Source organism: Ranitomeya imitator, chromosome 9 (assembly GCF_032444005.1).
Source record: "Ranitomeya imitator isolate aRanImi1 chromosome 9, aRanImi1.pri, whole genome shotgun sequence".
NCBI lineage: Eukaryota > Metazoa > Chordata > Amphibia > Anura > Dendrobatidae > Ranitomeya > Ranitomeya imitator.
Genome location: NC_091290.1, coordinates 28,861,825 through 28,884,434, shown reverse-complemented (window position 1 = coordinate 28,884,434; position 22,610 = coordinate 28,861,825). Strand labels below are relative to the sequence as shown.

General features: G+C 42.9%; 1 protein-coding gene across 1 annotated transcript in view; it reads left to right on the top strand.

Moving 5' to 3' along the window:
* The window catches only part of PYGM (glycogen phosphorylase, muscle associated), a 58,994-nt gene that overhangs the window by 19,129 nt on the left and 17,255 nt on the right, over positions 1 to 22,610 (top strand). Inside the window, exons 5-14 of the mRNA XM_069740506.1 lie at positions 769 to 900; positions 1,507 to 1,618; positions 3,228 to 3,310; positions 6,196 to 6,339; positions 6,428 to 6,520; positions 12,585 to 12,731; positions 13,189 to 13,352; positions 13,435 to 13,549; positions 14,973 to 15,074; positions 19,286 to 19,433. Of these exons, the coding sequence (XP_069596607.1) occupies positions 769 to 900; positions 1,507 to 1,618; positions 3,228 to 3,310; positions 6,196 to 6,339; positions 6,428 to 6,520; positions 12,585 to 12,731; positions 13,189 to 13,352; positions 13,435 to 13,549; positions 14,973 to 15,074; positions 19,286 to 19,433 (1,240 nt within the window). The remainder of the gene's footprint in view (positions 1 to 768; positions 901 to 1,506; positions 1,619 to 3,227; positions 3,311 to 6,195; positions 6,340 to 6,427; positions 6,521 to 12,584; positions 12,732 to 13,188; positions 13,353 to 13,434; positions 13,550 to 14,972; positions 15,075 to 19,285; positions 19,434 to 22,610) is intronic.

The window sequence follows — 22,610 nt, the reverse complement described above, 5'->3', positions numbered from 1 at the left end:
TAGCATATGCAGAGCCCGTTTCGAGTAGATCTCCTTGTATTTGTTGACCAAATGAGCATTTCTCAGACCGACTTCTTAGATGTATGAATTACAGAAAAGCTTCTTTCTAATTCATAGGTATATACAATCACATCAAGCCGGTTCTCGGCTTCGGTTCGGAATCTTCTTCAGGCAGCGAGACATTTGCAAAAAGGAACAAAAAGACTGATGATCGTTACACCTTGTGTATATATCTCACTGCCTGATGAAGACGAATCTAATCCGGAATGAAATAATGGAATAAAAAATAAGTTTGAACCAGACTTTGTTCCACCATTTATTTCGACCCTAGAAGACATCACCATCGTGAAGGTGACCACTCCAGGAAGAGCAGCAGCAGCCTCCTCTCCAATTAGAAAGCATACGGAAATTGGAGTGAACACCTACCATCCAACCATCACTATCACAATTCTAAATTATCGCCCTGTTTTTGAAGGCACATACGTCGGGTGTTTTTTTAAAATATACAAATATCTAATATGTATGGGCGCCCAAAGTCATTGTCTTCCAGGATGGATGGTCGCGAAATTCGCATTGCTTCCTGTAGTTACACGCATTATGTGAGGCACACATACATGGATGTGATCAGGAATTGGCCTTAGTTTCCAGCTTTTTAATTTATCGAGATCTTATATTGTATTTGCTGTTTTTGCCAACTTTGTGCACTAGTATGCGAATGCCAGCTCCAACTATAAAAAGTCTTCTCATCAGTGTCTTCTTTTATTACAGGTGGAAGAGGCTGATGACTGGTTGAGGTACGGAAACCCATGGGAAAAGGCTCGACCAGAGTACATGATTCCTGTACACTTCTTTGGTAAAGTTCAACACACCTCACAAGGTGTAGAGTGGGTGGACACCCAGGTGAGAAAAATGATTTTCAGTTTTATTTTGACAATGTTGAGAATTATAGAGGATCTGTCAACAGACTTTACAATGTCAACTGCATACATGAATAAAATCAATGTCTTAGACCTAAGGAATCTCGTGTAAATCCTCATCACGAGGGCTCGTCAACCCTTTTTGGAGTATTAAAATAAGTATTTTAAAACTCCTTTAAGATCCAATCTTATTACACAAAGCATGAAATTGAAAATCCTAGTTGTCCTCCAATTTTTCACATTGTGAATTTTTCAGATTGTCCATTGTTCGGCCTCTCCTCTCTTTCACTCATAGGAACTTCTCTCGCGGTGCATCTTCTGACTAAAATGACCTCCACATGCTAAAGGTGCCCATACCCCTTAACTAGCAGTCAGCTGACATCTTCCCTACACAAATACAATATATAGATGCTCAGCTGAGTGTTCACGATGGGTAAAGTGGAGTAAGGCGCTGGCAGTCACCTCTGGCAGCAGCTTATCTCTCAGAGAAAAAGTACTGGGAGTTGCAGTTTTGTTCTTTTATGTCTTTTTAACTATGATATATTTTTAATATCTTTTATGCTATATTATTGTTTATTATTTTGTACAGGTTGTTCTTGCTCTTCCATATGATACTCCTGTTCCAGGATATAAAAATAACACATGTAACACCATGAGACTGTGGTCAGCAAAAGCCCCCAATGAATTCAACTTGAAGGACTGTGAGTATCTTATGACAAATGATCACTTTGTCACCACTTCTTGTGTCCGGCAGTGTATAGGAATCAGTCAGGGAACTGTGAGGTGTAGACCACTAGGCACTCACTTCCTTTGCCCTCCCTGTACTCTATCCTAAAATGGAGCTATAATCAATAAAAGTTTAAAAACTTATGAAATGCATAAAATTGTGCTTCAGTAACCAGAGAAACATCCGACTGAAATCTAAAAACACTTACACAGCAAACTTTGTGAAAACAATTGTTTTGGCCACAACTGACATTCGATAACACAGGATCCACCATTCACAATAGGTCATATCACAGCTCACCTCCTCCTCCTGTACAATGACTGATAACACCTATATATACAGTAGATAACTCAGGATCCACCATTCACATTATGTGATGTCACAGCTCACCTCCTCCTCTTGTACAATGACTGATAACACCTCTATATACAGTAGATAACACAGGATCCACCATTCACAATAGGTGATGTCACAGCTCACCTCCTCCTGTACAATGACTGATAACACCTCTATATACAGTAGATAACACAGGATCCTCCATTCACAATAGATATCACAGCTCACCTCCTCCTCCTGTACAATGACTGATAACACCTCTATATACAGTAGATAACACAGAATACACCATTCTCATTAGTTGATGTCACAGCTCACCTCGTCCCCCTGTACAATGACTGATAACACTTCTACATACAGTAGATAACACAGGATACACCATTCACAATAGGTGATGTCACAGCTCACCTCCTCCTCCTGTACAATGACTGATAACACCTCTATATACAGTAGATAACACAGGATCCACCATTCACAATAGGTGATGTCACAGCTCACCTCCTCCTGTACAATGACTGATAACACCTCTATATACAGTAGATAACACAGGATCCACCATTCACAATAGGTGGTCACAGCTCACCTCCTCCTCCTGTACAATGACTGATAATACCTCTATATACAGTAGATCAGAGGTCCCCAACTCCAGTCCTCAAGGCCCACCAACAGGTCATGTTTTCAGGATTTCCTTAGTCTTGCCCAGGTAATAATTGCATCACCTGTGCAATGCAAAGGAAATCCTGAAAACATGACCTGTTGGTGGGCCTTGAGGACTGGAGTTGGGGACCTCTGCAGTAGATAACACAGGATCCACCATTCACAATAGGTGATGTCACAGCTCACCTCCTCCCCTTCCTGTATAGTGACCCTGATAAGAGCATGCACAATGTTTTCTTCTACACAAACAGAGTATGAGTTAGTCAATTATTGCAAATGTCCATGTGAAGAACAGGACGTAGGGGTCTAATATTAGGCCTAGTAGCCAATGTGAAAATTGTATGATTTTTTTATTTATTTATTAAATAGATAGTGATTTGAAAAAAAAATGAATTAAAAAAAAAAATACAATTTGATTTAAATAGTTCATTTTCTGATGACACACTCCCTTGTAATTCGTTTCATGGGCTGATGTCAATGTTTTGAACATATTTCTAGATTTCTTGCTGGCACGATTATTTTCTTCGCACTTTTCCTCTTCTATGGATTCCATCTTTGAGTACTTTTCATGTCTATTCTTCCCTCCCCAGTCAATGTGGGTGGCTACATCCAGGCTGTGCTAGATCGTAACCTTGCAGAGAACATCTCGCGCGTCCTCTACCCCAATGATAATGTGAGTAGCAATTATCCGTGACGCTAATTCGGAATGCGATATTTAATCTCCAGGATGAATTTGTGTAAACTCTTTATATAGCAATGTGCTGCAGTCGCCGTGATTTTCTCATGGGCATCTACCTGGAAGAAACAATTTCTTCTTGCAACGATCATTACTGCGTATATCAGCTAAACTCCCTAGAGGACGACATGCCTACATCCGAGATTGTATCTGCTCGACGGCAGCGCGGTATATCGCTGCGCCCACGGTGAAGAACGAGCGGCCATTACCTTGTAGTGACCATTACCACCTCTTTGGGGCATTCCCAAGGATCCTATAAGTATCACTGTTAACAACATGAACATTTACAGCTGATGAAAATCCAATTAAAATAGGTTGCCTTGCTTAACCCCTGAGCCCTTCATGACCGAGTAATTTTTCAATTTTGCACTTCCGCTTTTTTCCTCTCCTTCTTATACATTTTTAATTTTTGCCTTTAGCATAGCCATTTCGGGGCTTGTTTTTTTGTTTTTGTTTTTTTTACACTATTCATTCCACCATATGATCAACAGGAAACAAAAATTCCAACTGAAGTGGAATGGCGAAAACAAAAAAAAACCCTACTATTGCGCCATTGTTTTATGGACTGTGTTTTTATGGCGTTTCATTGTTTAGTGAAAGTGGTCCGACGTCATGATTTCCCAAGTCGGTACAATTCTGGTGATACCAAACATGAATATTTTTTTACTTTTTTTTTTAAGTGGTGGAAAAAAAAATTGTGTCGCCATTTTATGAGATACGTAACTTTCGAACATTTTCCTTTGATGGGCCTCAGGTTATTTTTTGCTGTTGTTTATCAGGTTGTTTACATAGGTGACTACACTTTATAGCAGGTAATTTAGTGAGCATAAGCTGCCATTGTTTTCGACAGCACAAGTCCTGTTTACGCAGGACGATGATCTCTTTTTCAAACCAAAAAATTAATTTAATCCGACGACCGAATGTATTGCTCATTTGTTCGGTGATTAGCAAACCCTCGTAGACTGCCAGATTATGGGGAAAAGAGTATTCCTAGGAATCATGGTCAAGGACAAAGTTACAGTGTAAACGCACTTTGAAAGTAGATTTGCACCTGTCCGCTAATCACTTGACAAACCAAAAATTATTTCACCCGACGAACGAGAGTATTACTTATTTGGGGGGTGATTAGTTACACGCTTACACTGCCCAAGTATCGGAAAACGAGCGTTCCTAGGAATGGTAGCTAATGATTACACTATATGGTTAACGCACCTTAAAAGTAGATTTGCACCCTCAACAAACGAAAAAAACATTTCACCTGACGAACAAGTGTATTGCTCAATTGTCGGGTGATTAGCGCTCTGTTTGCACTGCTGCATTATTGGGAAACGAGTGTTCCTTGGAATGCTAGTTTATGACAACACACCTTAAATATAGATTTGTACCAGGCCGCTAATCACTTTACAAACAAAAAAATTGTTTCACCCTACGAACGAGCGTATTGCTTGTTTGTTGGGCGATTAGCAGCCTGGTTACACTGCCCGATTATCAGGAAAAGAGCATTCTTTGCTCTCGATAATTACCAGTGCAAATCTAAATCTAAGGCTACTTTCACACTAGCGTCGGAATCTCCCCGTCGCAATGCGTCGGGCAGAGATTCCGACGCTAGCGTTTTACGCACTGCACAACGGGTGCAGCGGATGCATTTCTCCGGCGCATCCGCTGCCCCATTGTGAGGTGCGGGGAGGTGGGGGCGGAGTTCCAGCCGCGCATGCGTGGTCGGAAAAAGCGGTCCGTCAGGAGCAAAAAACGTTACATGTAATGTTTTTTGCTCCCGGCGGTCCGCCACAACACGGCGCAACCGTCGCACGCCGGTTGCGACGTGTGGCAAAGCGTCGCAATGCGTTGCTAATGTTAATCTATGGGGCAAAAACGCATCCTGCAAACAACTTTGCAGGATGCGTTTTTTCCCCCTAACAGGCTGCTAATTACTTGACAAATGAACAATACGCTCGTTCGTCGGGCGAAATGATTTTTTTGGTTTGCACAAAAGATCATCGTTCTCAGCAGCGCATCATCCTGTGTAAACAAGATTTGTGCTGCCGAGAATAATGATAAATTATGCGCACTGAACAATCTATTACTGATCTTCCCGTGTGCATAGGAATTGAAGTCTGGATGTCTACACAGGCAATTAAATCGATACATCTTCACAATTAATATTCTGTGCTTTGTCACTATTGTTCCCTATTGAGCTCCAGAATATAGGTTGGTAATAAGCAGGGAGCAGATGGATGATTGTTTCTTTGATAGGTCAGACTACACTGGTTTTGTTTGTAGTCTGTTACTATGGAAACTCAGACTCTGCGCAGGAGCTGCGGAGGGACAATGGAAGGAAATTTTTTTGTTTTTAATGAAGAGTATTGGAAAAATTGCTTTAGTTTTTCATCTTATGTGCATTATTTCATCATCTAAAAAAAATTTGCCAAGGCCGAGCTTACCTTTAAACTTTACAGAAGTTTATATTAGTGAGGAACTTTGCAGAATTATGTTTTAGTATGCAGAGCTCAGCACAGATTTAACAGAACATTGTTTTTTTTTTGTTTTTTTTTTAAATAATCTACGCATGGATTGTTTTGCAGTATTCTCCATGAAAGAACGCGTGCATTAACCCCAACCTGGAAATTTTGGTTAGATTATCATTTTATGAAGACGATGATAACTTTGCTGAAAGAATGTTTTAAGGCTAATAATTTTGTGGCGCTACCCCGCATATTCACATAATGTACACAACTAAGATTAGATTGGATTCTACAGCTCTTTGGATAAATTACATTTTTTTTCTCAAATTTTCAATTGTTCCCAAACTCTTCTTTTTCTAGTTCTTTGAAGGTAAAGAATTGCGTCTGAAGCAGGAATATTTTGTTGTGGCCGCTACTCTTCAAGATATCATCAGGCGCTTTAAATCCTCGAAATTTGGGTGCCGCGATGCAGTCCGCACATCCTTCGAAGCCTTTCCCGATAAGGTAAACTTCCCTACTTTGTCTTCTCAATAGTTTGTCTTCTCAATAGTCTCCAACTTAATTTTTCACTGTTTTTAATTTTTTTTTTAAGGTGGCCATTCAACTTAACGACACTCACCCATCTCTGGCCATCCCTGAACTTATGAGGTTGTTCGTGGATGTTGAAAAGCTGGATTGGGATAAGGTAATGGAATATTTATTTGTGTTTCTTTTATAATATTTTTTTATTATAATTTTAAGTTACTTTTCTTTTCTTGCGTGTGTTTGGTTTTTTTTGCACCAAATCCGTCAAAACCGGGCGCACGCGGTTCAGGGATTTGACCTAAAATGTTCTTTATTTTTGTCTTTAACCTTCTGAGACTTTTTAGTACAATAAATCTAAAATGTTGCAAAATTTGCCGAATTTTTTTTTTTAAGATTTACACGGAACCTGGAGAGTAAAAACTTTGCAATTTTTAAAAAAAGTCGTAATTGGTAAATCAGCTGAAAACATCGGGAAATCCCAAAAATTCGCCCGCAATGAGGAACTATAAAAAGCAAACTCATGTAAAATAGAACTTAAAAAAGTCGGAAAATAAAAGGAGAGTAAGACGCAAATGAAAAATAGGTGAAAAATAACAAAAAGTAGAAAAAAAAACAAACAGCTCAAATGCAATAGTGAATTGGTCCCGGTGTGTTTAATCTTGTCACTATTCTAGCTTCACCCTTTACCATCACATATTTATAGGTGCAGAGACAAATGAAACAACAGAGATAAATCATCGTCTCTGGATATGCTCTGACAAGTAGATTTTACACTAATTATTCATTACAAAACTTCATCTTCTGGTATTTGTCATATGTTTGTGTACAATTTATGTAGATTTCAATTTTTGGGTTGTTCTTGTTTATAACTATAACCCTGGGTGTGCAATTTATTTATTATATTCGCATATATAGCGCTTTACAGACATCACTGTCCCCATTGGGGCTCACAATCTACATTCCCTATCTGTATGTCTTTGGAATGTGGGAGGAAACTGGAGAACCTGGAGGAAACCCACGCAAACATAAGGAGAACATACAAACTCCTTGCAGATGTTGTCCTTGATGGAATTTGAACCCAGGCTGCAAGACTGCAATGGTAACCACTGAGCCACCATACAGTGCTAACCACTGAGCCACCATACAGTGCTAACCACTGAGCCACCATACAGTGCTAACCACTGAGCCACCATACAGTGCTAACCACTGAGCTACCATAGAGTGATAACCACTGAGCCACCATATAATGCTAACCACTGAGCCACCATACAATGCTAACCACTGAGCCACCATATAATGCTAACCACTGAGCCACCATACAATGCTAACCACTGAGCCACCATACAGTGCTAACCACTGAGCCACCATATAATGCTAACCACTGAGCCACCATACAGTGCTAACCACTGAGCCACCATACAGTGCTAACCACTGAGCCACCATATAATGCTAACCACTGAGCCACCATATAATGCTAACCACTGAGCCACCATACAGTGCTAACCACTGAGCCACCATACAGTGCTAACCACTGAGCCACCATACAGTGCTAACCACTGAGCCACCATACAGTGCTAACCACTGAGCCACCATACAATGCTAACCACTGAGCCACCATATAATGCTAACCACTGAGCCACCATACAGTGCTAACCACTGAGCCACCATACAGTGCTAACCACTGAGCCACCATACAGTGCTAATCACTGAGCCACCATATAATGCTAACCACTGAGCCACCATACAGTGCTAACCACTAAGCCACCATACAGTGCTAACCACTGAGCCACCATACAGTGCTAACCACTGAGCCACCATATAATGCTAACCACTAAGCCACCATACAGTGCTAACCACTGAGCCACCATACAGTGCTAACCACTGAGCCACCATACAGTGCTAACCACTGAGCCACCATACAGTGCTAACCACTGAGCCACCATACAGTGCTAACCACTGAGCCACCGTACAGTGCTAACCACTGAGCCACCATATAATGCTAACCACTGATCCACCATACAGTGCTAACCACTAAGCCACCATACTGTTACCAATAGAAGCTACCAGTTTAATCCCTTTCGAAGATCTTTACGTGAAACCTCTGGAACAATTGCTTAGAATAAAGGAGCTGTTGATCCCCGTTCCTTTACTGCGCATGCTTTTTCTCTCTCCATAGAGAGTGCATCCATTGCTAAAACGTCACCCTCATTTTCATTTTTATTTCATAAATCAATAGTACACATGAAAATAAGAAACTCTGTAATAAATCTTATCAGAGGAATCTGCTTCTTTCTCCTCTTTGACTGATCTTCATTCTCAAATTCATGGGTAAAATCTGTAAAATCTTTGTTTAATGAAGACAGATTTTCCCTTTACAGAAATAGGAGATGACAGTTGGTGCTTTTAAAATTCTATGGAAGTAGGAAGGGGAGGAGCCAGAGACATTCTATTTCCATTACCATAAAACTTTAAGCAGCAACTGTCATTTCTTATCTCTAAAAAAAAACAAAGACGAGAGTAAAATCTTTATTCAGTGAAGACAAATTTCCCTATTACTAAGATACGATGTGACAGTTGGTGCTTTTAAAATTCTATGGAGGTAGGAAGGGGAGGAGCCAGAGACATTCTATTTCCATTACCATAAAACTTTAAGCAGCAACTGTCATTTTTTATCTCTAAAAAAAACCAAAGACGAGAGTAAAATCTGTAAAATTTTTATTCCGTGAAGACAAATTTCCCTATTACTAAGATAGTATATGACAGTTGATGCTTTTAAAATTCTATGTTGGAGGGAGGAGCTAGAATTAGACACAGGCTTTCTGCTGCAAATTCACCTGGAAGGACAGTTACAGTTCTCCATAAAATTTTATGAGCATCAATTGGTGCTTTTAAAATTCTATGGAGGCAGGAAGAGGAGGAGCTAGAGATTCTATTGCAAGTTCCATAGAACTTTATGAGCACCAACTGTCATCTCCTATCTCAGTTATGGGAAAGTCTGCATTCAATTATGGAATTGAGAATTTTAAGAAGGAGAAAGAAGTGGATTACTCTGATAAGATTTATTACAAAGTTTCTTGATTTCACGTGCACTATTGATTTATGAAAAAAAAAAAAAAATAAGATGTATGATACCAGTACCTTTGCTACATTCAGATCTGCCGAATTGTGATGGCTATTGTGTTGTGAATTCTGTGACCAAGCTCCCTCCTGTGGTCGTGAGTGGTACTTCGGCTGGTTCTGTCTATGAGCTTCCTTTAGTGGATGAGAGTGGTACTGCGGCTTCTGAGTTTTCTTCCTCAGGTGATGAGGTTAAGTCGTTAGGTGCTGCTCTATTTAACTCCACCTAGTGCTTTGATCCTGGCCTCCAGTACTGTTATGAACAGGTAATTCAGAACCACAATGGACATAGAAGTTCAGAGCACACTAAGTGACCTGACAATTACCAAAAACAAAGGACGAGCTCTGAGACGTGGGAACTCTGCTGACCGCAATCCCTAATCCTATCACACCACACTAGAGGTAGCCGTGGATTGCGCCTAACGCTCCCTATGCAACTCAGCACAGCCTGAGAAACTAACTAGCCCTGAAGATAGAAAAATAAGCCTACCTTGCCTCAGAGAAATTCCCCAAAGGAAAAGGCAGCCCCCCACATATAATGACTGTGAGTAAAGATGAAAATACAAACACAGAGATGAAATAGATTTAGCAAAGTGAGGCCCGACTAACTGAATAGACCGAGGATAGGAAAGATAGCTTTGCGGTCAACACAAAACCCTACAAACAACCACGCAGAGGGGCAAAAAGACCCTCCGCACCGACTAACGGTACGGAGGTGCTCCCTCTGCGTCTCAGAGCTTCCAGCAAGCAAGAAAAACCAATGTAGCAAGCTGGACAGAAAAAATAGCAAACAAAAATAACACAAGCAAAACTTAGCTTATGCAGGAGAGACAGGCCACAGGAACGATCCAGGAGGAAGCAAGACCAATACTAGAACATTGACTGGAGGCCAGGATCAAAGCACTAGGTGGAGTTAAATAGAGCAGCACCTAACGACTTAACCTCATCACCTGAGGAAGAAAACTCAGAAGCCGCAGTACCACTCTCATCCACCAAAGGAAGCTCATAGACAGAACCAGCCGAAGTACCACTCACGACCACAGGAGGGAGCTTGGTCACAGAATTCACAACACTATTGTCACTGTCCCTTTAAGAGCAGACAGCCTATTGGATGCCGTGAAAAAAAAGAAAAATGGGACCTCATATAGAATGTTGATTTATCTGAACGCTTATGGTAAGCAGGGCTGAATGACGCCGCTAGGTGAAAGTATATTAAGCCCAACATATGAAGGCTGAACATTGCAGGGTTTCTGCGTGCGGATAAAAGCGCCTAACCCTTCCGTGTCCTATAACCGCTATACCCCTCCAGAATCGTCATTTATTCGGCCATACATTTTCTCCTCTTTTGTCTTTGATCTGCCGATCGTCCTTTGTCATCATTAGCTACCTGCTGTCTTTTCCCATCTCGGTAGATCTTTCTTCCGCAGCGTGCTTTCTCCATAACTCCCATCCTTACATTAATCAAATCAAGCACGCCGAGTAATAAGCAGAGACATTCATAACCGAAATATCTTGTGACAGTTCATATGGGATCTGAGAATCCGACGACCGGCTGCAATTCACAGAAGTAATCAGCGGCATTTAATATCATTCACTCCGTTCCTTTAAACAGATGGTTGTAAATGATCCCTTTATAAGTAATCGCCGCGTTTAGTAACAGCGCGTGTAGTCTGCGACCGAAGACGCGGGAGGAAAGGCAGCGCCCCCGTCGTGGCGGATCCGCGGCGGCCATCACTGACGTTAATTGGGACATAATAGTCCGGTCGTCAGTGAAAAGTCATTGTAGTTCCGGTATCTCGTCTCTGCACGATTAAGAGTCCTCCTCGGACTATTGGTAAGATTTCGAGTTCACCACTAAAGTTACAAGATGAGGTTTAGGCTTTGTTCACACGTTGCTTCTTTGCTGCATTTTTTTTTTCCTGCAGCCAAAACCTGCTTTCTTGGTAGTAAAAAAAACCAACTACTTACAAAAAGCAAATTTTGCTGCGTTTTTGGTGCAGGTCATATGTGTAATTTGTCACCAGGAGATGTTTAACCCCTTCGCAAGTTGGAAGTGGGGTGTATGGAGCGGGCTCATAGGGCAAGCTCGCCCCATACCCAGCAGGACCTGACTGTCAAACTCTGACACACGCCGGCATGGGGACGTGTCATTAAATGCGCTCATCGGTGCGCCTGTGACGTGACCAATGGTCGCTGATGGGTTACAACGACAGCTGGGGGGCTGAGCTCACTGAAGGATCATCACTTAACTCATTCTTCAGCTAACTATTTGCAGGGATACAAACAGGGAGAAGGGGTGAATCCTCAGTGGGCCCCACATTTCCTAAATGATTAGTATTTGGCACAATACACTTGGTTGACTATGTACCAATTTGCAGGGATACAAACAGGCTTGAAATTGTCCACGGGAGAACGGGTGAATCCCTGGTGGGCCATACTTTCCTAAATGAGCAGTATTTGACACAATACAATTGGTTGACTATGTACCAATTTGCAGGGACGCAAACAGGCTTGGAATGGTCCACGGGAGAACGGGTGGATCTCCAGTGGGCCCCACTTTCCTAAATTAAAAGTATTTGACACAATATATTTGGTTGACTATGTACCAATTTGCAGGGATACAAACAGGCTTGAACTGGTCCACGGGAGAACGGGTGAATACCCGGTGGGCCCTACTTTCCTAAATGATTAGTATTTGGCACAATGCACTTGGTTGACTATGTACCAATTTGCAGGGATACAATCATGCTCGGACTGGTCCACGGGAGAATGGGTGAATCTCCGGTGGGCCCCACTTTCCTAAATGAGCAGTATTTGGCACAATACACTTGGTTGACTATGTACAAGCAGCATTTCATCATTCATTTAACAAAACTGCCCAGTATGTTTTAGTATAGAAGCATTGGTAAATTTGTGAATGAAGGTAGTGTAATTTTTGCATGAAGTTGATCAAATTGGTCCCTTGAGTCATGTTATCGTTGGGTTTTTGATTTAACTCAACAAATCCGCATTCGCCTTCAAACATTTTGCCTCGCAGAAGCATTAATGTTCATGCGACAATACTAAACAACCGCCCACTGACATGATTCTTCCCTTCTGTACTTTAGGCCTGGGACCTAACTGTCCGGACCTGCGCTTATACCAACCACACGGTGTTGCCCGAGGCTTTGGAGCGCTGGCCGGTTCATCTGCTGCAGAATTTGCTCCCAAGACACTTGGATATCATCTATGAAATTAATCTGAGACACCTCAATGTACGATCTTGCTTGAAATATTTAAAGAACATGTTTTGCACACTATCATAGATATAGTTTTTTACTTAAAGGAGTTGTCCAGTGGAAAAAAAGTAATCACTTATCCACAGGATAGAGTCATAATGAATTGATTGGTGAGGGTCCAAGTGCCAAGACTTGCTCTGGTTGGCGGAATGATGAATTGTTATCCCTGTTACAAAATGGAGTTGAGAGTTGAACGCCCAACTGCTACTTCATTGATTTCCTACCAAGGCCACCTATATGGGGAATGAATGGAGCAGCGGTCGGCCATGCGCAGTGCCGCTCCATTCTACTAGATAAGTGTCCCCCAGCAGTTGGACCACCACCAATCAATAATTTTTCACTGGACCGCCCCTCTCTTTTCTACCACACTTTCAGTGTTTTTTTTGCCCCGCCACTTTCACGCCTAACGCTTCTCCTGTCCCTTCCGATGCAGCGAGTCTCTTCCTTATTTCCTGGAGACGTAGACCGCTTGCGCAGGATGTCTCTCGTTGAAGAGGGCTCGGTAAAGCGGATTAACATGGCTCATTTGTGCATCGTGGGATCACATGCCGTGAATGGCGTCGCTCAGATTCACTCCGATATCATAAAAGACACTGTGTGAGTGTGCGTGCCGGGGCGGGGACACGTTTCCCTCTTTAATCGAATTCTTTGTTTTCACTTTAGTCTTTTATGATTTCAGCTTTCATGATTTCTACGAGATGGACCCTCATAAGTTCCAGAACAAGACTAACGGTATCACTCCCCGGCGCTGGTTGGTGCTGTGTAACCCGGGCCTGGCCGAAGTCATTGCAGAGGTAAGAGGTGTGGAGCACTCATCCACGTGCGCCCCAGGAGGCATCTAATGGACATGCAAGACTATGGCCTCATCCTATGCCGACTTTCCGGTAAAAAGCTCCGGTCCTCATCTGACATCTCATTCCTGTAGGTTAAAAGATCGTGAACGTCTACTTTACCAAAGATGAAAACTAGTTGACCACATGACTTAGCAGGAATAATTGTTTTCAGAACATCAAAATGCGGTTTGGAAACACTAAAGTGGTCAAAACAAGAGACAATCTCACTCTTCGGGCGGCTTCCACTGAGAATTTGCCCACTCTCTATACTTAACGATATACAGCAAAAGTGTCTTCACCTGGGAAAACTCCGATATCTAAGAGACACCATGTGGATGTATCCTCCCACGTAGGGTTGAGCGACTTTTACTTTTTTAGGGTCGAGTCGGGTTTCGCGAAACCCGACTATCTCAAAAGTCGAGTCGAGTGAAATCGGTCGATTATCGCGAAAAGTTGGGGATCGACCAAAACACGAAACCCAATGCAAAGTCAATGGGAAATCTTTCTCTCTCTCTCTCCATGCCCCTAAGACCTATGTCATCACTCTGCCCACGCTCCTTCATTGGCTGAAAAAATGGCGCCAAACGTGTCATACGAAACGCGACTTTGGCGCAAAGATCGCCGACCCCATGGCCGATCCCACACTAGGATCGGGTCGGGTTTCATGAAACCCGACTTTGCCAAAAGTCGGCGACTTTTGAATTTGTCCGATCCGTTTCGCTCAAGCCTACTCCCACGTTTTTTTTTTCCGAGCTGAAAAAAAATCCAACATGGTTTTCAAAATAAATCAATGCCAGAATGCGTTTTTTCCCCCATTATTTTCAGTTGTAATGCATTTTTTTATTAGAAATTTTTTAATGTGGGATTTTTTTTTCACTTTTATTTTGAGCTAACAATTTTGATTTCAGCGTCAAGTTTGAAATGGATTTCGCGATGAATGACATGTTATTTCTTTTTATCCCTTTTGTACGGTTTTCAAAACTCTGTTTGAACAGCCATATGGATTTTTCATTGAAATCATTGAAAAGCTTCTTTTTTTTTAAATTATTTAATGAGGATTTTAGAACAGATCCACTTCCAAATGCACATTAGAAAACATACGGCTAAAATCTTTGCATGTCCACCTACAATGCCGCTACTAATATGCAGTGGATTTTCCATCTCGAAATACACACAGAGATTTTCGAGGAGTTTTTGGAGACGAATCTGAGCGGGAAACTCTCCAAATCTCAAAAACGTGGAGGTTCTGCTCTGTTTCTGCTATGAAAACTCTCCAAAAAAGTCTCTGTGTGCACATAGGCAATATTTCCTGGATATACGCCCCGTGTGCAGATACCGTCATGTGCAATGCTGGTATTTATTCAGATCATTTTTCTTTTTCCAGCGCATTGGAGAGGATTATATCACTAATCTCGACCAGCTGAAGAAGCTGCTGAACTTCGTCAATGATGATGCTTTCATCAGAGATGTTGCGAAAGTCAAGCAGGTGGGTAAAAAATAAAAACGGTATGCAATAAAGACGATACGAACGCTCACACTTCTGTGATCTTTGACAGGCGGTTGATATAACGCACCATCTTTTTCCGAGCTCTGATACCATTGCGTAACGAGAAGCATCTGAGCTTGTAGGATCATTACTTCCAATAGGTGGCTATAGAGTTCTAGCCCTTTTCCTCTCTGAAGGGACAATTTGCATATTTAATTTCCCAGAGGAGCATGCATGGCCTATAAGTCTCCTCACTCTGACATGCCAAGCTTGGCATGTCACTCTCCAAAAGGAGAAACGTTACTCCTTTGACCCCAGAGCTTACAGACATAAATCCATAGTCCCATGTAGCATAAATACAGCATTTTTTTCCCCAAAAAATCTGCTTTTATCTAGCCAAGCAAAGTGGACATAATTTCATGAAAATTAAAAACGCTGTTGAATGTTTTTGGAGCAGTTTTTTCTCACGCTTTCAAGCAGTTGAAACTTTTGTCTGGCAGCTACATTTTTTTTCACTTTTTGATGAAACCACATGAACACTTAGTGAGTCTAAGAACTCATTCACAGAACCGATGAGAAAAACAGGCTGATTATTTTGATCGGCGTTTGGTCCTACTGGCATCAGTTTTTTTCGTACGTTGTAGGAAAAGAAAAGTTTCTCCAACTTCTCCTTTCTGATAGTCTGTGAAAATCGAAAATCAATCGGATGTTATCCAAGTGCGATCTCATTTTTCACAGAGCTATAGACTTGCTTTTCAAAGTTCGGATAAAAATACAACGTGTTTCCGATATTTTCCATAGACCGCTCAGTCCGAGGATTAAATCGGATATGTGCACAGCCTCAGAATGCTCTTGTACGAGAAAATCGAACATGTGAACGAGCCCTTAGAAGTCAGAAGAGATAGCTGACCTGCCGGGTGGCGGGCCCCTGACCTGCCGGGCCCCGTCACAGTGGCGACCGCTGCGACCGCGGTAGTTACGCCACTGGCTGTCCGCCAAACCAACATTCAGCCGAATGCTATCTCATCTATGACCAGCTTTATTGTCGAGCATCTATAAGTAAATATATATATATGGAAGGAGCTCCGGCATACAGGTGCACATTAGTGAAGCCATTGTGGGTTTTCACATGTAATTGGCCCAAGTGAAAGAAAATGTAAGTAGCCAAAGGTGTTATCTCACGTATTTCCAAGTAAATATATATGGAGGGAGCTCCGGTGTGCAGGTGCACATTAGTGAAGCTATTTTGGGTTTTCACATGTAATTATCCCAAGTGAAAGAAATGTATAGAACCAAAAATGCTATCTCATGTATAGCCATCTTTATTGTAGGATATTTCTAGGCAAATATTTATGGAGGGAGTAAATTACACCGGAGGAACAAGAGTCAAAAACTGGCCAAAGTAGTAACAAGGAAACACGTTTATTGAAAATTCAATTTTCACCTAAAAACATACATATCATATATAGTAGAAAACAATTTGTAAAAAATTCCATTGTGACTATATCCATGGATACAACCAGTGATCCAGGTTCACAAGGCGGGACAGTGATAAATCAAATGTCATGACAAAAAGTAATTATTGCCTCTACATGAATGCTAACAAGTCTGATGCATAGCAATTAGAACAGGTGTTACAATTATTATTATTATTTATTGTTATAGCGACATTTATTATTACATGTGAGGAGGGGTATACATAATAAAAACAAGTACAATAATCTTAAACAATACAAGTCATAACTGGTACAGGAGGAATGAGGACCCTGCCCGCGAAGGCTCACAATTGCACAATAGCACTAACTATACTCGTACGATCGCCATACATCATGAATAAACAGACCGCAACATGTAAAATACAGTAAGAAGGTAAAAGGGCTAATTACCCATAAGTCTTAGGCTGGTTTCACACTTGCGTTTTTGTCTGCTGCGTTTTTTTTCAAAAAAACGCATGCGTTTTTTTTTCCTATATTTAACATTGAAAACGCATGCGTTTTTTTGTGTATGCGTTTGGTCGCGTTTTGCAACGCATGCGTTTTTTTACTGCATGCGTTTTTTTCTAAAATGCTACTTGTAGTATTTTTAGAAGCGTTTTTTGGACCAAAAAAAAAAACGCATGCGTTTTCATGCGTTTTTTTTGTGTCAAAAAATGCATTGGAGTCAATGGGGACGCATGCGTTTTTTGGTGCATGCGTTTTTTGCGTTAAAAAACGCATGCGTTTTTTTATTAAAAACACTGAAAACACACTAATATGCCACCACCCAACGTAAAGGTGATAAAGGGATCCTAACCCTACCCCTAACCCTAACCCTAACCCTACCCCTAACCCTAACCCTAAGGGATCGTAACCCTACCCCTAACCCTAACCCTACCCCTACCCCTAACCCTAAGGGATCCTAACCCTACCCCTAACCCTACCCCTAACCCTACCCCTAACCCTAAGGGATCCTAACCCTACCCCTAACCCTACCCCTAACCCTAACCCTAACCCCTTTATGGTTAGGGGTAGGGTTAGGGTTAGGGGTAGGGTTAGGATCCCTTAGGGTTAGGGGTAGGGTTAGGGTTAGGGGTTGGGTTAGGGTTAGGGGTAGGGTTAGGGGTAGGGTTAGGATCCCTTAGGGTTAGGGGTAGGGTTAGGGTTAGGGGTAGGGTTAGGATCCCTTAGGGTTAGGGGTAGGGTTAGGGGTAGGGTTAGGGTTAGGATCTCTTTAGGGTTAGGGTTATGATCCCTACCCCTACCCCTAACCCTAACTATTTCTGTTTATAGTGGGTTTTTTACTTTTTTTTAATGATTGGCAGCTGTCACACATTTCTCAGCATGCGTTTAAAAAACGCAAACGCATGAAAAAACGCATGTAAACGCGGTAAAACGCCGCGTTTTTTACACCACATGCAAAAACGCATGCGTCAAAAAAACGCAGCGTTTGCATGCGTTTACATGCGTTTTTTCACCATGCGTTTTTTTGCGTTTTTTACCGCAAAAACGCACCCAAAAAAACGCAAATGTGAAACCAGCCTAGTGTCCCGTCTGGATCCTGGTCACGTACCCCAACGCGCGTTTCGCGCTCGTGTATTACCGCTTCCTCAGGGGGAGCTCTGGCGTACAGGTACACATCATTGAAGCTATTGTTGCTTATCACATGTAATTAGCCCAAGTGAAAGAAAATGTAACTAGCCAAACATGCTATCTCATGTAGGGCCAGCTTTATTGTAGGGTATTTCTAAGTAAATATATATGGAGGGAGCTCTGGAGTACAGGTGCACATTAGTGAAGCTATTGTAGATTTTCATGTGTAATTGGCCCAAGTGAAAGAAAATGTATTGAGGCAAACATGCTATCTCATGTATAGCCAGCTTTATTGTAGGGTATTTCTAAGGTTATGCTCATAGGACCGTATAAAAAAAAAATCCAATTTTCATCAAGAAAAAAAATGACGCTTTTTCATCTGTATTGTTATCCACATTCTGTTCATTTTTATGTATCAGCAGTAGATAAAATTTACAAGACAAAATTCAGTGTATTATGCTAGGGATTGGAATATATCCAGGGAAATCGGATGTTATACGGAGGCTCTTTATGGGATCCGATTCTTTTTTTTTTTTGGCACACCCAAAGACTTCAATAGGCAACTCTCATCCAAAGTATGGAAGAAACTAGTGCAAATTTTTTCACTCCGACATTCAGTCCAAGTAAAAGAATGATCAGCTTGGACTGCTCTATTGAATACCATTGATCCGAGTGCAGTCCGTGGAAGGTCATGTTTTTCCATGGGAAACGCTCCGACCGAAAAGTTGTGTGAACATAGCCTTAGATATTATGATCGCAACCTGTAGATGACACAAATCCACTTTCCATACTTTTTCGCAGGTATCACAAAATTCCATTCTATTTTTTAAGAACTTTCCTACGTTAGCGCAGTTAATTATTTTTCCTCCGGCATTTTAATGAACTACTTTTCCCGAATCAGAGAAAATTGACAAAATCATTGTGAAGCCATAACACGGTGATTAACACATTCTGAGTGTGCCGGTGAAGTTTCTCGGCAGACGCGTGTGTTTTTCTACACCGCAGCTCACCCAGCTGGCATCAGCTTTCGTTACGGCCTCGTTGTAGAGTGAACAGAGAGCGAAACGTTCAGACGTTGGGGGTTATACAATCTTAGAAGAATATCTCTAATCCACCGACCCCATAAGACTCTGTCTCGTGCAGGAAAACAAGCTGAAGTTTGCACGGTACTTGGAGAATGAATACAAAGTGAAGATTAATCCAAACTCGATGTTTGATGTCCACGTGAAGAGAATCCACGAATACAAGAGGCAGTTGCTGAACTGCCTGCACGTGATCACCTTATACAACCGTGAGTAAATGCATATGGAGGGTGCTCCGACGTACAGGTGCAAATTAGTGAAGCTCAATTTTGTTTTTCACATATAATTGGCCCAAGAGATAGAAAACGCATGGGGTGTCATGGGGGTATCGGGTAGACTAAAGCTTATTACCCGGGCCCCTGCAATATCCCTCAGACTAGGGAAAACCCTGTCTGTCCCTCTCTCAGAATTTACACTGATGGTGTGCTTGTCTGGGCCACCAGGCCTGACCCTGACTCCTGTTTCAGCCCTATGCTGAAACCTCCACCCACCACCCAGTGATAAGACCACACACCAAACTACACAGAAAGTACAGTCAGGGAAAACTAAAAACGCACCACGCCGCAGACATACAGGAAAACACTGTAATGTGCACAGGGCAAAAATAAACACAAATATAGGAAGGAGAAATATGACAAAGGATAATACACCACCAGATACGATACTTCAACTCCTAGACCACCACTCCAGACCGAGATCACCAGGCACAAGACACAAGCTATAATCGGCGACACCCAAAGTCCAGAATGACTATTTAAAGGCCACGGGCGTGACCCAGCCTCCAACCAGATTACCAGCCAGATTAACCCTGGATAACCTGGATAAAATCTAGCCGGCGCCACTGAGTGTATAGTGGACAAATGTGGAATTACCGCTGTCTGTCGGATGCCCTAGTGTGAACAGCGTCCGACATGACATAGGGTTGGTGATTGCGTTTGCACCTTTTTGGTCTGGTTTTCGCCTAATTTTAATTTGCACCTTTTTCTCTTAATTTTCAAAACTAGTTTTTTTTATATACGTGTTTGCCTTTTTTATGCTCGTCATTGTGTACTGTGGCTAAAATATTCATTAACCCCTTCCCGACCCATGACGCCACGTAGGCGTCATGAAAGTCGGTGCCAATCCGACCCATGACGCCTATGTTGGGTCATGGAAAGATCGCGTCCCTGCAGATCGGGTGAAAGGGTTAACTCCCATTTCACCCGATCTGCAGGGACAGGGGGAGTGGTAGTTTAGCCCAGGGGGGGTGGCTTCACCCCCTCGTGGCTACGATCGCTCTGATTGGCTGTTGAAAGTGAAACTGCCAATCAGAGCGATTTGTAATATTTCACCTATTATAACTGGTGAAATATTACAACCCAGCCATGGCCGATGCTGAAATATCATCGGCCATGGCTGGAAATACTAATGTGCCCCCACCCCACCCCACCGATCGCCCCCCCAGCCCCCCGATCTGGCAGGTACACTGCTCCGGCTCCCCCTCCATCCAGTGCTCCGCTCCCCCCCGTGCTCTTGTCCGCTCCCCCCGTGCTCCAATCACCCCCCCGTGCTCCAATCACCCCCCCTGCACTCCGTTCCACGCCCCCCCGGTGCTCCGTTCCACCCCCCGTGCTCCGTTCCAGCCCCCCCGTGCTCCGTTCCACCCCTCCCGCGCTCCGATTCCCCCCCCGTGCTCCGATCCCCCCTCCCGTGGTCCCCCCCCACCCCATCATACTTACCGATCCAGCCGGGGTCCCATCCGTCTTCTCCCTGGGCGCCGCCATCTTCCAAAATGGCGGGCGCATGCGCAGTGCGCCCGCCGAATCTGCCGGCCGGCAGATTCGTTCCAAAGTGCATTTTGATCACTGAGATATAATCTATCTCAGTGATCAAAATAAAAAAAATAATAAATGACCCCCCCCCCTTTGTCACCCCCATAGGTAGGGACAATAAAAAAATAAAGAAATTTTTTTTTTCCACTAATGTTAGAATAGGGTTAGGGGTAGGGTTAGGGGTAGGGGTAGGGTTAGGGGTAGGGTTAGGGCTAGGGCTAGGGTTAGGGGTAGGGCTAGGGTTAGGGTTAGGGGTAGGGTTAGGGGTAGGGTTAGGGCTAGGGTTAGGGTTTCGGTATGTGCACACGTATTCTGGTCCTCTGCGGATTTTTCCGCTGCGGATTTGATAAATCCGCAGTGCTAAACCGCTGCGGATTTATGGCGGATTTACCGCGTTTTTTTCTGCGCATTTCACTGCGGTTTTACAACTGCGATTTTCTATTGGAGCAGTTGTAAAACCGCTGCGGAATCCGCACAAAGAAGTGACATGCTGCGGAATGTAAACCGCTGCGTTTCCGTGCAGTATTTCCGCAGCATGTGTACAGCGATTTTTGTTTCCCATAGGTCTACATTGAACTGTAAACTCATGGGAAACTGCTGCGGATCCGCAGCGTTTTCCGCAGCGTGTGCACATACCTTTAGAATTAGGCTATGTGCACACTGTGCGGATTTGGCTGCGGATTGGCCGCTGCGGATTCGCAGCAGTGTTCCATCAGGTTTACAGTACCATGTAAACATATGAAAAACCAAATCCGCTGTGCCCATGGTGCGGAAAATACCGCGCGGAAACGCTGCGTTGTATTTTCTGCAGCATGTCAATTCTTTGTGCGGATTCCGCAGCGTTTTACACCTGTTCCTCAATAGGAATCCGCAGGTGAAATCCGCACAAAAAACACTGGAAATCCGCGGAAAATCCGCAGGTAAAACGCAGTGCCTTTTACCCGCGGATTTTTCAAAAATGGTGCGGAAATATCTCACACGAATCCGCAACGTGGGCACATAGCCTTAGGGTTAGGGTTGGAATTAGGGTTGTGGTTAGGGTTGTGATTAGGGTTATGGCTACAGTTGGGATTAGGGTTAGGGGTGTGTTGGGGTTAGTGTTGGAGGTAGAATTGAGGGGTTTCCACTGTTTAGGCACATCAGGGGGTCTCCAAACGCAACATGGCGCCACCATTGATTCCAGCCAATCTCGTATTCAAAAAGTCAAATGGTGCTCCCTCAATTCCGAGCCCCGACGTGTGCCCAAACAGTGGTTTACCCCCACATATGGGGTACCAGCATACTCAGGACAAACTGCGCAACAATTACTGGGGTCCAATTTCTCCTGTTACCCTTGTGAATCTAAAAAAATGCTTGCTAAAACATAATTTTTGAGGAAAGAAAAATGATTTTTTATTTTCACGGCTCTGCGTTGTAAACGTCTGTGAAGCACTTGGGGATTCAAAGTGCTCACCACATATCTAGATAAGTTCCTTGGGGGGTCTAGTTTCTAAAATGGGGTCACTTGTGGGGGTTTCTACTGTTTAGGCACATCAGGGGCTCTGCAAACGCAACGTGACACCCGCAGAGCATTCC